We start from the raw sequence: 16,274 nt of genomic DNA, 5'->3' as shown, positions 1-16,274 counted from the left end.
TATGCATATATATGTGTGTATGTGCGTTTGGCTTTCTGGACGGATATTATAATGATATTTTCTCAACAATATAATTTGGATTTGATGAAAGAGATTAAAGACATATGTACATATTTTCTGTTTTGATTGATTTCTATAAAATCAGGTCATATCCAGTATGAACTATTTTATACCGAAAAGAAATTTCCATTTATGAAATACAAATATGGGCATGAAATAAATCGAATCCCTTAGTAGTGTGGTAAACGCAGAAAAAATCTGAATTCCTGTCCTAGCGTGGTAAGTAAATATAGAAACCCTCCACTAACGTCGTAAATATCTGCAATCTAACAATATCTGCACTAGTGAGGTAAGTTGAATTTGAAAATCCCTTAGTATGAATCTACAAATTAGTACTCGAAAAAAGCTCATTTAACATTTGCTCCTTCTCATTGCATTAACATTCTCTGATTATATAATATTAACTTGTGCTTTCACAATTTAACGAGCGGCACTTTGTTTTCATTAGTTTGTTTAGTGAAACTGCTTTGGGAAGAGGCCACCTTCAGTATTCAATTCGCATTGGAGGGAACAGTGCGAATTGTCCTGTGGATATGGGTGCAAGTGTAAGGGCATCCCCTAGTATCCCCTAGTAAGAGCATGAAGTTATGTGACTTATAGTGCTGTCACAATGGGTCCTTTGTGCCCGTGACGTAAAACATACCGTTGTGCCACAATGAAAGTATTGCTGTACTATATATACCATAAACAAAAAATCAGCAAATGTGTTTTTCGTGAAAGCAAATACCATATTTGCGTTGTATAAACAGGTTTTTGTTAGTTGTGAAATATATTGTAAAATTAATACTTATTGAAGCGGAAGAGGGTTTTAATAGAATTTATGGTAGTCGTAGACGGTGAGTGCGACCATAACTCCGAGATCTAGAAACACATTCCTTTTGCAGGACAACTTAGTTAAGCCTAGCCTGTTCTACTCTTAGAAGCTTTTGTCGAAAAGAAAGGGATGCTTTTTAATTGACTCAATTAATTGAAATTCGATTTATTTTCTGCATTTAATTTGATATGCGCAATACAAACTTGTTCTTCTTTAAACAATTGTCATTTTCGCCGCATTTGTCGTACGGCAAAAGTAAAAAGTGCCCAATTTTTGTATATTACATTCTAGTGTTATCAAAGTAGACGGCTTGAAAATCGAGCATACAATCCTAGTTGTAGACTTCGTTGCCCTAATTAAAAAATTCACCTTGATAATGAGTATATCTGGGTATACATTTACACAGAAGGGCGTGCATAGCAGCAGTTTTTAATGTTCAGGGCGGTCGACGAAATTGATGTGCCGCCTAAATACAAGAGTATAGTCAATCAAATGTTAATGGATTATACGCCACACAATGCAACCGAAAAATGTCCCGTTCATTAGCAAATTATTTCCAGTAGCGACAAGATATGTTTTCATGAAAACCCTACTCGCTTGTCGGCAATGGAAAACACGGTGGTCAAGCAGAAAATTGAAGATTCGTTACAGGAGGGCGTTATTTGGGAGTCTGCTTCCGATGTTGTAAGCAAAGTGGTAATGACAAAAAGAAACAGATGGCGCATTTGTTGATTATAGAAGGTTGAATTGTCTCGTTTTAAAAGCTCGCTTCGCAGAACCCATTGTAGAAGATGTTTTAGAAAAAAAGCGAAGTGCTAAATTCTTCACTATTATGACCCTCAAGAATGGCATTTCACGTGTCGGTTGATGAAAATAGTAAAATGTACACAGCGTTCATAACGAATCAGGGCGTATTTTAGTTAAATAAGGCATCTTTTGGATTTCGAAATTCGCCAGCCGTTTTGTGCGCTTTCTGAAAATATTCTTTCAGAGAATTATGTGGACGATATAGTTATGTTTGGGTAAACTGCAGAAGCGTGTATAGCAAATGTGCAAAAGATTTCACAGTGTGCACAGTTGTACGGTTTAGAAATTAAATGGTCCAAATGTCAAATTTTACGAATTCACAAAAATTTTCTAATTCATACTATACAAGATGGCAAAGTCTGGCCTGGTCAAGAAAATTTGAAGGCAGTAAAAATGTTCCTACTCCAAACAACATAAGAAGTGTGCAAGCTTTTCTTTTTCTGACAGGTGTTTTTAAGAAGTTTGTCCAAGACTATGCGTTGATAGCGAAGCCATTGACTCAGCTTCTTAAAAAAGATGCGTAATTGAAGATTGCACATGAACATTTGGCAGCGGAACCTATGTTGAAAGCAGTATTAATAGCAAAAACTCAGCTTCACAGCTTTGCTTGTAAATCTGGTTTTGGCGATGTACTCTTGCAGCTCCCTGACGGTAGTTGCATCCAGTGCATTAGTAATCTTTCCAGTAATCTTTCTGATTACTCCACACGAAGAAAAGTTGCACAGCTATATTTTTGAAGCTAAAGCTGCGTATTTGCATGATATTAATTTTAAAACCGAACACCGAGCTGGGAACAGGATGTACTCGCTAAGTCGCTATCCAGTTTTTGTTTTTACATTTGAAATCCGAGCAAGACTAGTAAAAGCCCAACAAAGTGATGAAAATGTGAAAGCTGTGGCGAAAATCCTCAAAGAGAAAGCATGAAAATATTGTAATTAACGACGAATTGACTTACAAACAATTAAGATATGTTTTAGTGGTGCCAAAGAGAATGGAGAAGGAAATTATAAATAAAGCGCATAGTGTTGGGCATATGGGTGTGTAAGAAACTATGCACGCAATTGAGCAAGACTACTTTATCCCGCATTTAATAGGACTATGAATAAGTTCGTGCGGTTTTACAACAGATGGCGTAACTTGATTACACTGGTTTACAGCCAAAATGCACCAGAGACGCCGTTATGAAATTCCTATGTAAAATCACCGTCTGATTCCGAAAATCAAGGTTATTTTTTATTCTATGGTAACGTTTTTGAGATATTTACGAATTACCGTTATTTCAAAAAAACAAAAAATTGGGCCCACTTAATCATATATATCTCAAAAACGAATTGAGCGATTCCAAAACCGTTTAAAGCTTTTAAAAGGTAATAAAATTTCCTATAAACTGTGTGTAAAACACTTTTTGCTAGGCCCTGCAGATTCAAAGATAACGAACTATCATAACGGATTTTTTAAATTTTTTTAGTAAAAATATAAAAAAATTTGTACTTTGAGAGAAAGGATCTCGAAAACTTTTTACTTTTTCGTGTATTTTTTGTTTTCACTCTAAGCTCTGTTTTATTACAAAAAAAATAAACTTTGATTAAACAAAATCGATGAACTAATACAAAAGTTACAAGCATTCAAGTAAATATATCCATATAGTAAAACTTAAGTATCCTACAAATAATAGCATATGTACTGTATGTATTCTGTCTTAACTCTATGATCTTATTTTATAATTGAAAAAGTTATGTGTCTTGTTTTGACGCTTATTTATATAAGGATCGGTTTCTCTTATGAGAAACCAACAGTAGTCACCCATCATAGCAACATCCCAGAATCCTTGATACCGACTTTCAATCATTTTCATTTGCTGGTGAAACCTTTCGCCATGCTCGTCACTTTCGTCGCTAAAATTTTGCGGGAAAAAATTTAAATGGGAGTGCATAAAATGAATTTTTAAAGACATATTTACTCCTGAAAGAAAATTAAAAAAGGAATTAGATAAATACATAAGTGACACATTAGCATATAATTTTCTTAGGCTGGGTTAATCTTCCAATTCAGAACAAATTTTGGTCGTTCTTGTTTGTTCGGAGCAGGGCAATAAATTCAGATTAAGGGCTATATATTCTCATGTAAATTTAAAAATTTGCTTTAAAATTTTTTGTTTAGTTTTAAAGTTAACTGAGAAAACGGTCTTATATACATATATATATATATAATATATATATAACGGTCTTATATGTGTTTTTTATTTACCCATTTCCGCATTGTTTTTGATTAAATCGTTCTCTATCAGCTCGAAGGACTTTTGTGTTTGCCTAAAAAAGAAGTAACGACCTTTTCAAAAGAGTCCCACGCCGCTGCCTCCACTGGTGACAATAGTTCTTTCAAATGGGTATTGGCCGTTATTTTCCTTATTTGCGGCCCCACAAAAATCCCTTCCTTTATTTTTGCTTCTGAAATCTGTGGAAAGATTGTTTTCAAATAATGAAAAGCTTCGCCTTCTTTGTCCAAAGCCTTGACAAAGTTTTTGATAAGGCCGAGCTTGATGTGGAGCGGAGTATGAGTATTTTATGTTATCCACCCCAACTTGAAACGCGATTCGTTCTGGCCAATCCTTTATGATGTAGTGGTCTTGACGTGCTCGGCTATCCCATTTGCATAGAAAGCAACAGTATTTTGTGTATCCAGGTTTTAGACCACATAGCTTTCCAACGACTTTTAGATCGGCACATATTTTCCAATCATGTTCTTCGTATTTAATTAATTCAAGCAATTTTTGCATTGTCTCATATGTTTCCTTCGTATTTACTGCATGCGCGATCGGGATAGATGGCTTTTGGTTGCCAATATGCAATAATACGGCCTTTAAACTTAATTAATTGCCGTCTATGAACAATCGCCACTCTTTTGAATCATATGGTTCACCAAACTGTTTAAATAGACTAGCAATGTTTTTGCAATAACAAACACTGTCCTTCTTCGTATAGTACTGGGAGAATTGTTCGTGACGAGTCCTATAATATGTTACCTTAACATCGGATGAAACAAATTTAAATTGTTGCACACGAGAGGCGTGTAGTTCGGCCTTTTCTTTTGACAATTCCAAATCCCTTATCCAATCATTGAGTTGTGCTTGTGACAAAAGGTTTCTTTCGTTTTCCGTTTGCAATTCACTACAACATGATGCCGCGTAATCAGATACTGCTGTTGACAATGAAACTGGAGCCGAAACTAAAGTTAAATTTGATTCTGGCAATGTAGCTTCCCTTGAATTTAGTTCTGGTAATGACACTGTAGATACGATGGCATAGGTTACTTTTCTTGACTTTCCAACCCCAAATACTTTTGTAGTACAAATATAGCAGTCCGTTGAATGGCAAGTTGGTTCCCTCCTCTTCATTGGTGTAATAAATTTCATATGTCGCCTAAATAGATAGTTTAAGAATCATATGTACATATGCTACTATTTGTAGGGTACTTAAGTTTTACTATATGGATATATTTACTTGAATGCTTGTAACTTTTGTATTAGTTCATCGATTTTGTTTAATCAAAGTTTATTTTTTTTGTAATAAAACAGAGCTTAGAGTGAAAATAAAAAATACACGAAAAAGGAAAAAGTTTTCGAGATCCTTTCTCTCAAAGTACAAATTTTTTTATATTTTTACTAAAAAAATTTAAAAAATCCGTTATGATAGTTCGTTATCTTTGAATCTGCAGGGCCTAGCAAAAAGTGTTTTACACACAGTTTATAGGAAATTTTATTACCTTTTAAAAGCTTTAAACGGTTTTGGAATCGCTCAATTCGTTTTCGAGATATATATGATTAAGTGGGCCCAATTTTTTGTTTTTTTGAAATAACGGTAATTCGTAAATATCTCAAAAACGTTACCATAGAATAAAAAATAACTTTGATTTTCGGAATCAGACGGTGATTTTACATAGGAATTTCATAACGGCGTCTCTGGTGCAGAAAAAAAGTTGAAATTTGTGATCCAGTGTTATTATTCCATCGATCCACATTTCCAAACATTCATTGGAGAGCTACTGTCGTAAGGCACAAACATCAGTATAAGTTTTTTATTTGAAGCGTAAACAACAATATTTTTACCACACTTGAAAATGTCGAATTTCGTGCCAAATAATGTGTTTTTGCGGGGAATTCTTCTTCATTATTTTAATATGAAGAAAAAAGCAGCCGAAAGTCATCGTATCTTGGTGGAAGTTTATGGTGAGCATGCTCTAGCTGAGCGAACGTGCCAGAAGTGGTTTGCACGCTTTAAAAGTGGTGATTTTGGCTTGGAAGACGAAGAACGCGAGGGTGCGCCGCCAAAGTTCATGGATACCGAATTGGAGGAATTGCTCGATCAAGATCCGGCTCAAACGCAAGAAGAGGTTGCAAAAACTTTGGGAGTTGATCAATCAACCATTTCCAAACGTTTAAAAGCCATGGGAATGATCCGAAAGGTAGGCCATTGGGTGCCGTATGAATTGAAGCCAAGAGACGTTGAACGCCGTTTTATGGCATGCGAACAACTGCTTCAACGGCACAAAAGAAAGGGTTTTTTGCATCGAATTGTGACTGGCGATGAAAAGTGGGTCCATTACGACAATCCAAAACGTCGGGCAACGTATGGATACCCTGGCCATGCTTCAACATCGACGTCGGCGCAGAATATTCATGGCCTGAAGGTTATGCTGTGTATCTGGTGGGACCAGCTGGGTGTTGTGTATTATGATCTACTGAAACCGAATGAAACGATTACGGGGGATGTCTACCGACGACAATTGATGCGTTTGAGCCGAGCACTGCGAGAAAAACGGCCGCAATACGCCGATAGACACGACAAAGTTATTTTGCAACATGACAATGCTCGGCCACATGTTGCACAAGTGGTCAAAACATACTTAGAAACGCTCAAATGGGATGTCCTACCCCACCCGCCGTATAGTCCAGACCTTGCGCCATCCGATTACTATCTCTTCCGATCGATGCAACATGGCCTGGCTGACCAGCACTTCCGTAATTACGATGAAGTCAAAAAATGGATCGATTCGTGGATTGCGGCAAAACCGACCGAATTTTTCACAAAGGGAATCCGTGAATTGCCAGAAAGATGGGAAAAAGTAGTAGCAAGCGATGGACAATACTTTGAATATTAAATTTGTAACCATTTTACGTCAATAAAGTTTCAAATTTCGAAAAAAACCGCACGAACTTATTCATAGTCCTATTAGAACAGAAGTTCAGACAGCATATTGCTAATTGCACCGAGTGCATATTGCATAATCGCGAAATGGGGAAGCAAGACGATGTATCATATCATACACAAAGGGGATGCACCCGAATTAGTCATGTTATAGAAATTGTAGAAAGTCAAAACGGCCAACGTTATCGAAAGCCCAAAGAGTTGTTAAGTAGCGCCGAAGTAAGAAGTCGAAGCAACGTTTGGTTTTCTACTATTTAGTTGTCAAGTCGCTAAGAAGTCGTTTAGACTCGGCTTAATCTTATTTTGAATACGCATAACAGCTTTTTAAATCTTGAGAACACTATATAGATTGTTCCATAAACAATACAGATTGTTCCAAGCTATTGACGTGGTCAACGCATGATTTTTGTTGTCGAAACCCGGCTTGCTTCATTCCCATGTTTGGTAATATTACCTCGACTAGCCGCTTGCTAAGAATATGTGCTATGATTTTATTAACCATACTTATAAATGAGATGCTACGCCAATTGGCCCACTCAGATAAGTCGCTTTTTTTAGGGATTTTAATAATTTACACCCTATGTTAATTCACTTGGTAATGACTCTGTTTCCTAAAAGCTCGTTATTATTGGACGTAAAGTTGTGCGCTAGTAAGGGGATGAGGGGACAATAATATCAATTCCAGGCGATTTTTTTTTAACTTTATAGCAATACAAATTACAGCATTACTTGAGCATTCTTTGCTGACCGCGGGATGTTAAATGTGAGCAAATGGTCGCGGTTTCAGCTCTGTGCGTTCTAACCCTTTCCTGTAGAAGTCCGTCCCAAGCGGGAGCTGGGGCTTGTAGAAGTTCCTTATTTCCCGCTATCGGCTTAGAAGATTATTTCTTAGCGTCACACGTGGCGCTGCATTTCACCTCACGGCCAAGCTTACCGTATTTCGTTTGAAGTTCATTTTCGCCAGCTATTATTTGCCAAGTCCTTTCAGCACACTCGAGGAAGACCTCTTTTATGGAGACCCAGCTTCGGTCACTAAGTATTTGAAAAGGCAAATTTTTTTAAAGTATTCGGATAAAGTTTACGCGACGCTGGATTTTTAAGAGCTTTAACATTGAATCTTCTGCAATTGCAAACCGTTTTTTTTCAAACTCTTCCAAGCGCGTTTCGCAAAGACCGAGAAGAAGAAGGTTGTAGTTCATTTAAAGTTCCTTTTCTGTCGTTTGCAGTAGTCGTCATAAGTGTAGGAAGTTCTCATCCGAGGATTTGTTGGTGTTTTCATTGGGGGAGGGATATTTACGCGGCAGGTCCCAAACCCAGCGCACAACCAGCTATCTTGAGATGTTTCGCCTTGTTACGTTGGCTTGCTCTCGTATTGGTGTTCGAACGCCTCCCAGAGGGTACTTGGGCAAATCCCGGAAGTTGTGAGCTGCTTGAACCACACAAACCGCACAAATAACAGATAATTTACATTTTATTCATACATATTTCGAAAAAATATCATATGCATCAAAAAAGGAAAAGGAATAGATGTATAGCCAACATAACACATTTATAGCCAACAAAACACAATTATTACCTGTTTTACACGCTTCTTGGAAGTGCTCACGCGAAATAGTCCAACCATATGCAGACCATACTCTTCGAGATATTTTATGCACGACGATATGAATTTAGGCACTTGTAATAAATTCTCAGACATTTCATGGGGCTCCTTAAAATCGGTGCAATCTTGCAGCTTGAAGCGTTGCAAGTCAAAATCTTGACTTCGTCGTCTTATATCAGATTGGCTTCGTGAAATTTGCATCTGCATCGATGTAAACTTTGAAATACTACCAAAGTAGCCGCAACCCGATTTCGAACCAGAAGCACGTCCACTATCAATACTGTTATCACCACCATGCGGTGATGCAAGAGAAAATGTGCTCGAGGGTAGACTTTCATATGATCGTACCTATATATATATAAGGCTCGTAAGCACACTATTAAGCCCTCAGCTAATGGTTTTATATCATATTACGTACATTTTCATGCAGCTTGCTTGACGATTCACTTCCGCTACCGCTACGAAAAAGCGATGCAATTGAATTGCGTGAACCGCGTTCAGACGATTCCTTTAAATTGCGCTTCTTATCATTGATTAAACAACATTCCAAAGAGTTACCAAATATGCCATTGCCACCGCCTGTATTCAGTCAACACAAATTATAAAAAAATTAGGTAAAAGTTATACTCAAAACTCACTCTGGTCCTCCTTTTTACTGATATCAAAGAAACTGGTTGTTATCGCTTTTTTCTTAGGTATAACCCGTCGCTTCTGTTGCTTACCATCGTTGTCTAAGGTGGAATAACAAATAATATTAATAATACTATTATAAATATAATAATAAAAAGAATAAATAGTTTTCTAATAAGAGTGGGTTGGTGTTGAAATGAAATAAAACAACGAAAATTCTTTTATTTCAAATATGGCATTATTCAAATGTCCGCCACGATCTCGAACGTTGACGTGGATTCGAGAGGACGAATTATGCACAGCATTTATTAATCCGGGTTTGCGCAAATGCCCTTGCTATGATTACTTTAAGGGTATCACTGAGACACTCATAATATCAAATAGCTCATGCAGAACATCTATCTTATCGTTCGGCGGGTGTCACATAGCAAAGTCTTGCTGGAACCGTAAGCCGCCCATGTTCATATCACTCGGCGTTAACGGTGATGGCCGCACCACCCACTAGGGATGTGACCTCGAGTCGAAAAAATCGATCATTTAATAATCGATTTTTTTCGTTTCAAGATAAATCGATTTATAAAAAATCGATTTTTGAGGGAATAATCGATTTTTGTGGATATTTCGATTTTTTAATACGAAAAATGCATATTTGATATATAAGTATGAAAAAATATCTAAAAGGACGACTTTAAGATTATAAATACATATTCAAATTAATGATACATATATACATTTTTTAGTACTCTTAAATATTTTATTGCAGTAAAAATAATACAAAACTATAAGAGTACAAAATATAGCAATATAACAAACAAAACTAAGAAAATAAAAGAAAGCTATCTTCAAGCTTTTAGTTTAAGTAATAAAAAAATTCAATTAAATAATTGCCACAAATGTTTTGTATCAATTAACATTCGACTAGAATCAAAATAAAATTAAACGATTAATTTAAGTATTAAATATAACGAGAATCGTTGGGTATGAACATTAAAAAAGAAAAGGAAGCTTCCTCCAAACCTCAAATCAAAATTTATCAGAAACTTAAAAAATTATTGCCATAAATCTTCAGTCAAAGAGTTTAAAAATAATAGTTTTGGTAGTCGCTTTCCTAAAATACGGTTTCGAGTTTTTCTGACAATATTCCCAGCCTTCGAAAATAATCTTTCAGCTGGTGCAGAAGTGGCCATCACTGAGAGGTGTTTCAAAGCTAAGTCTGTTAATTTTGGAAAAGTTCCCTCAGAACTTCTCCATACATCGAGAGGGTCTACTTTAAGATTTGATAATGGCGCTGCGATATATAAATCTATCTCTGTATTTTTTGTCATTGACGTATTAGCAGCCATTATTTTGTTATGGTGTACCTGCCATATATCTTGATCGTCGCTGGCAACTTGTGATGAAACAGATGATTCAAAATCGGTCACCAGTATAGTATCATCATTCCTATATTAGTATTTAAACTTAGGCATCGGTTGGTATAATTAATTGTTTTTGACAAAGATAATGGCTCATCTAAATGAATTTTTTTGAATCTAGGATCCAAAAACGTTGCGACTGAGAAAAGGTGAACTTTCTGTATGTTTTCAAATCTTTTTTTTAGTTCTGTTTGCAATAAATATTTGAATTGATTGGCCAAATCACTGGTTATCGGTATAGCGTCATTTCTTCGGTAACATTGTGAAAAGGCTTTAAAACTTTTCCAATTTCTTTGAGCACAACGATTTCGTTTGCTTGAAGCATTTGGGGTGCATTCGGATGGTTTATTAAAATAGATCCAATTGTGCTGCTCATTAACACAAAACGTTCAATCATAAATAATTGTGAGTTCCATCTTGTAGACACATCTCCGACCAAATGCTTCAATTTTCCTTCAACAACGCTTTCCTGCATTTGCATCTGTCGCAATTCTTCAGCGCCTACACCACTTTGGTGGAACCAAGTTACGATTTTTCGTACTTTATCCAAAAAAAGTTTAACATCAGAGGAACTCACAGAATTTTCAACTACTAGATTCAACGTATGTGCTAGGCATCGAATATGTTTTGCTCTGCCGAAAGTAATCTCAATAGCTTTAACCATGTTAGCGCCATTGTCTGTAGTAACACTCACAATTTTGTCATGCGACAAACCCCAATCTTCACAAACATTAAGAACCATCTCCGATAAATATTCGCCTGTATGATTGTCATGAAGCGGTTCACATGCGATATTCACCGATTTCATTTCAAAATTTTCTATAAAGTGAACAGTCACGCCTAAAAAACTTCTTAACTGCATATCCTTCCATTCATCTATTGTAAGATAGACGTTTTTAACAGACCGTAATTTTTGTTTAATAAGGGTGTTTTTTTCGTCATATTTAGTATCAATGAGATCTGTGATAGTTTTACGACATGGAACCTTGTACAAAGGAACGATAGTTTTCATTAGCTTTATGAATCCTGTTCCTTCCACCATATTGTAAGGAAGACTGTCCCGGCATATCATTTCTGCGATGCTGTTTGTTATTTGTTTATTTTTTTCTCCATCTGAGGCATATGCTGAAATTCTTGAAAAAGCCGCTCCGATAGTTGATCTAGCCCGTTTTGGAGTTAACGACGAAGCCTCAGTGTCTGTCAATGGCGAATGCACCAATGAATCATTATGCCTCAAATTGGTAGTATCCTGGACATCAACTTCATGTGAATTCTGCGGTGATAAAAATAAAAACAAAATATAATTTAAAATATTTTAAATAATAACTATTACATCAAATAATGAGTTTTACCTCGTCAGCTTGTAAGACATCAGAATGTTTTCTTTCCATGTGCTGTTTCAAGTTTGTAGTGTTATTGCATGTTTTTAACTCTTTTGGGCAGTATTTACATTTTGCGGTTGCATTTTCCTTCCTTATTGTAAAATACTTGCGCCAGCAGCTTCTGGGTGTTTTAGCAGCGGAAGACATTTTTATGGTTAAACCAATATTTATTTCGACACTTCAAAGCTTCCAAGAAATAAATAAAGGCAGGATCACAATTCATTACATATTTGTACGTAAAGATAGCACTGATTTTTATCGACTTGTTCACATTAGTTAGCTTACTTATCCATTTTATCATCCGTCGCACAGATGGCACTATTTACAAAAATCGATTTAAAATGTGTAATTCATATAATCGATTTATTAAAAATCGATTTTCGCCTTTAATAAAATCGACTACAAAAAATCGATAATAAGAAAAAAAATCGATTAAAGCAAAAATCGATTATTTTTTAACATCCCTACCACCCACTGACCAATGACTCCGCCGGACCATAATCCGCACCAAACCAAAACTTTTAGTGGACGCATGGCTACCTAGTGAACTTTATGTGTGTTGGAGTCGTTCCATACATGTGTATAAAATATAATTGGTGCTTACATCCTTTGTTGATTGTTTGGCTCCTATTATGCACTTAGAGAATTTAATGAGAAGAGAAAGAAAGAATTTTATGGGTTTTTAAACTCCTTTTTAATTTATTTAATTATCTTTGGAAATCTAATTTCATACGTGCTTGCTTTAAACGGGTTGTAAAAACTCTTATTACGCTTTAGACTTGAAATAAATGAAACGAATGAAATACAAATGAGTAGTTGTTTTTATTAAAGCAATTTATTTTTATATATCATACTTATAAACTTATGTAAGTTTTAAATGTCGTTATATATTATGGCGTTTTATTATTTTTATTACTATTATTATACTATTGATGTTATTGATATCTATACTAATATTATAAAGAGGAAAACTTTGTTTGTTTGTTTGTAACGAATAGGCTCAAAAACTACTGGACCGATTTTAAAAATTCTTTCACCATTCGAAAACTACATTATCCAGGAGTAACATGGATTACATTTTATTTTGGAAAAAAATAGGGTTCCGTAAGATATTTGGATTTTTCGGACACAAACTGAAAAAAATCTTATATATAAAATAAAGTCAACATTTTGTGTGTGTTCGCTAACCGGCCGTGTCTGCACCGAATTAAACCAAACTTACACACATTGCTTAGAAGGTATTGAAGATGGTTTCCGTATAGTTTGGATACCTATTGGTGAATAGGGCTCGAGATATAGGTCAAAACGTGGACCCGGGTAACCTTTGGTTGTGTATGTACAATATGGGTATCAAATGAAAGCTGTTGATAAGTGCTTTAATACGGGGTAATTTTCATACCTATTGATGACTAGGGTCTCGAAATATATGCCAAAACGTGGACCCGCCGTGTCTTTGAACCGAATTAAATCAAACTTACACACATTGTTAAGTAGGTATTGAAGATGGTTTCCGTATAGTTTGGATACCTATTGGTAGATAGGGCTCGAGATATAGGTCAAAACGTGGAACCGGGTAACCTTTGGTTGTGTATGTACAATATGGGTATCAAATGAAAGCTGTTGATAAGTGCTTTAATACGGGGTAATTTTCATACCTATTGATGACTAGGGTCTCGAAATATATGCCAAAACGTGGACCCGCCGTGTCTTTGAACCGAATTAAATCAAACTTACACACATTGTTAAGTAGGTATTGAAGATGATTTCCGTATAGTTTGAATACCTATTGGTGGATAGGGCTCGAGATATAGGTCAAAACGTGGACCCGGGTAACCTTCGGATGTGTATGTACAATATGGGTATCAAATGGAAGCTGTTGGTGAATGCTTTAGTTCAGAGTATTTTTCATGCCGCTACGTGACTGGGGTCTCGAGATATAGGTCAAAACGTGGACCCGGGTAACCTTTGGTTGTGTATGTACAATATGGGTATCAAATGAAAGCTGTTGATAAGTGCTTTAATACGGGGTAATTTTCATACCTATTGATGACTAGGGTCTCGACATATATGCCAAAACGTGGACCCGCCGTGTCTTTGAACCGAATTAAACCAAACTTATGCACATTGTTAAGTAAGTATTGAAAATGGGTTTCGTAAAGTTTGGTTGTAATTCGGAGCAGTGGCAACGGGTACAGCGTTCTTTTGAGCCAGCCATAATGTCGCTTACTTTTTTAACGCTTGGGGCGGAACTGAGCAGTCAAATTGACAGTGTGAGTTACAATATGTCAATATTTCTTTCTGATTTGGATGCCATAAGGAAAAAACGTAAGTGCAACATGTAAAAATTGTTTGTGAATTTTTTTGGAGTGGATTTTGGAACAGTGAATAATTTCTTACGAAATTTGAGAATTTAATGTGATCTCCGAATGAAATTATGTGTTCGTGGAAAAAACAATTTTTTTCCTTTTTTTTTGAAAAATATAAGTGGATAAGGGGGCGTCCATAAATTACGTGAGGTGTTTTTTTTATTTTCTATACCTCCCTCCCCCCCTGGTGAGATGTCGTGAGATTTTATTCAACCCCCTCCCCCATCCCCCAATCTCACGTGAGATTTTTCGAAATGTGGGTTTTTTATGTAAACGTGTTGGATTGTTATTGTAAAAAGAGAAAAAAAAATTTGCTTCGTGCTTTTATTTACAATTAGTTAAGACTAGTAATCAATATTGCTGAGAGTTATAAGTGTAATAAAAATTTAACAATAGAAGACTTAAATCGTAACTACTGCGATTCAAAAAAGAATATCTACTCTAATTCAGTCCATGGAGAATCATGCGCGGTTTCAAGAGAGACTATTGGGACCAACATGTCCATATGATTATCAGTAAAATCATCTGCTCCTTCAACTTCGTTCTGATCTAGCCACTCTAAGCCGTTGACGCTTGCGCACAGTAACTCATTAGCTCGTCTTGTGACAATCGGTAAGGGTCGCACTTTGCGGAACATATGCGCTTGCTTAGCTGGTGCAATGTGAGCTGCTCGTCTGTGCTCTGCAGCTCTTGTGATAAATGCGAAGTAAATACCGCATGTACTGCAGCATCTTTTCTCTAAATTATCACGTATACTTGGGCAATAGAGATCATAAAGCGTTCTGATGAAGGCATTCAGCGGTTGAATCGGTAGGCGTATTCGAAATGGAGCGAATGACTTTCCGTCATCTTGTTTAAAGTCCGAAATTGTCAAACGTCCATCAACCTGAGTGATAGGGTATGGAGGTGGCAGAAAACGGTCGTGAAGAATCATATGCAGATCACTCCGGCGTGCGCTGCAGCACTTAGGTCAAGCTCCATATGCAGCTTAGCAATCTGTTTATTCATAGTATCTTGTGCTGGAGTGGGACGTATGTTAGATGGTGTAGTGTTCGACATAGCTTCATCCTCATCATCGCTGATCACAAGAAGCTGATTTTGAATTATGTGAAAACAGTGAAGGAAATGACCACGCTAATATCTTGCAGTTATGATTTTAGCATATTTTATTAAGAATTTCACTGTTTCAGTTTTTTTATGCTATTAATTGTAACAATAAACTTTATATAAAAGAAAGTATTTTCTTAAAAAAATATATATTTAACCTACCTTTTGAAGGAATGCTAAAGTACACCGAACTTTTCTCTCAGTGGATTCCCTGAGAAGCCGTTCAATCTCATGTTTAATGCGATGTATTAACTCTCCTTTCTTCGGGAATTTTTGCTTCGCAGTATTCCATCATTTTATCACATCGTCGTGGCAGGACTTCTTCGCCTTATAGACGTATCTTTTGACGTATGCGTTATAAAAATCTTTTTTTTTTTTTTTTTTTTTTATTTATACCCTTTATTATTGTTTCTATTTCAACTTAAAATATTTACAATTTTTCTTTCTTTTTGGGTTTCAACAGTATTTAGAAGCCAATACCACTATATACATTTATCTAAGAAAAAAAAAAACAAAAATTAACTCTATATTTAATTAATTCAATTATTTAATGAATAAATATATTCATAAAATTGTGACACCATTTACATCTGCAGGTCAGTTGGTCGTTTGCGCTTAAGTCTCCTCGTCTCGGTTTCCTCTTTTAATGGAAGTTGCCGAATTTCCCTGTTAGAATGTTCTAGTAGTCGGTTTGTGTGTCTTAAGCTGTTGTTGCGTATTTCTTCATGGACTGTTTTTACTTTAAGTTCTCGATGGATGTTATCATTTAGTATATACCACTCTGCTTTTGATATTATACGGAGTATCTTATTTTGCGTTTGTTGTATAATTTTTATATTTGTTCTGCTGGCAGTTCCCCAAAGCTCTGAGCCATATTTCCATATTG

The 16,274-nt window shown here is 35.9% G+C and overlaps 1 protein-coding gene across 1 annotated transcript in view; it reads right to left on the bottom strand.

Annotated features, from left to right (window-relative positions):
- LOC129250820 (uncharacterized) overlaps positions 1–16,274 on the bottom strand; it is a 279,523-nt gene that overhangs the window by 64,623 nt on the left and 198,626 nt on the right. Inside the window, exons 6-8 of the mRNA XM_054890404.1 lie at positions 9,127–9,219; positions 8,907–9,067; positions 8,462–8,836 (exon numbers count right to left, since the gene is read on the bottom strand). Coding sequence (XP_054746379.1) covers positions 8,462–8,836; positions 8,907–9,067; positions 9,127–9,219 — 629 coding nt within the window. The remainder of the gene's footprint in view (positions 1–8,461; positions 8,837–8,906; positions 9,068–9,126; positions 9,220–16,274) is intronic.

The sequence above is a fragment of the Anastrepha obliqua genome, chromosome 6 (genome assembly GCF_027943255.1).
Source record: "Anastrepha obliqua isolate idAnaObli1 chromosome 6, idAnaObli1_1.0, whole genome shotgun sequence".
Taxonomy (NCBI): domain Eukaryota; kingdom Metazoa; phylum Arthropoda; class Insecta; order Diptera; family Tephritidae; genus Anastrepha; species Anastrepha obliqua.
The sequence above is the reverse complement of the archived record's forward strand: the minus strand, read 5'-3'. Positions and strand labels throughout refer to the sequence as shown.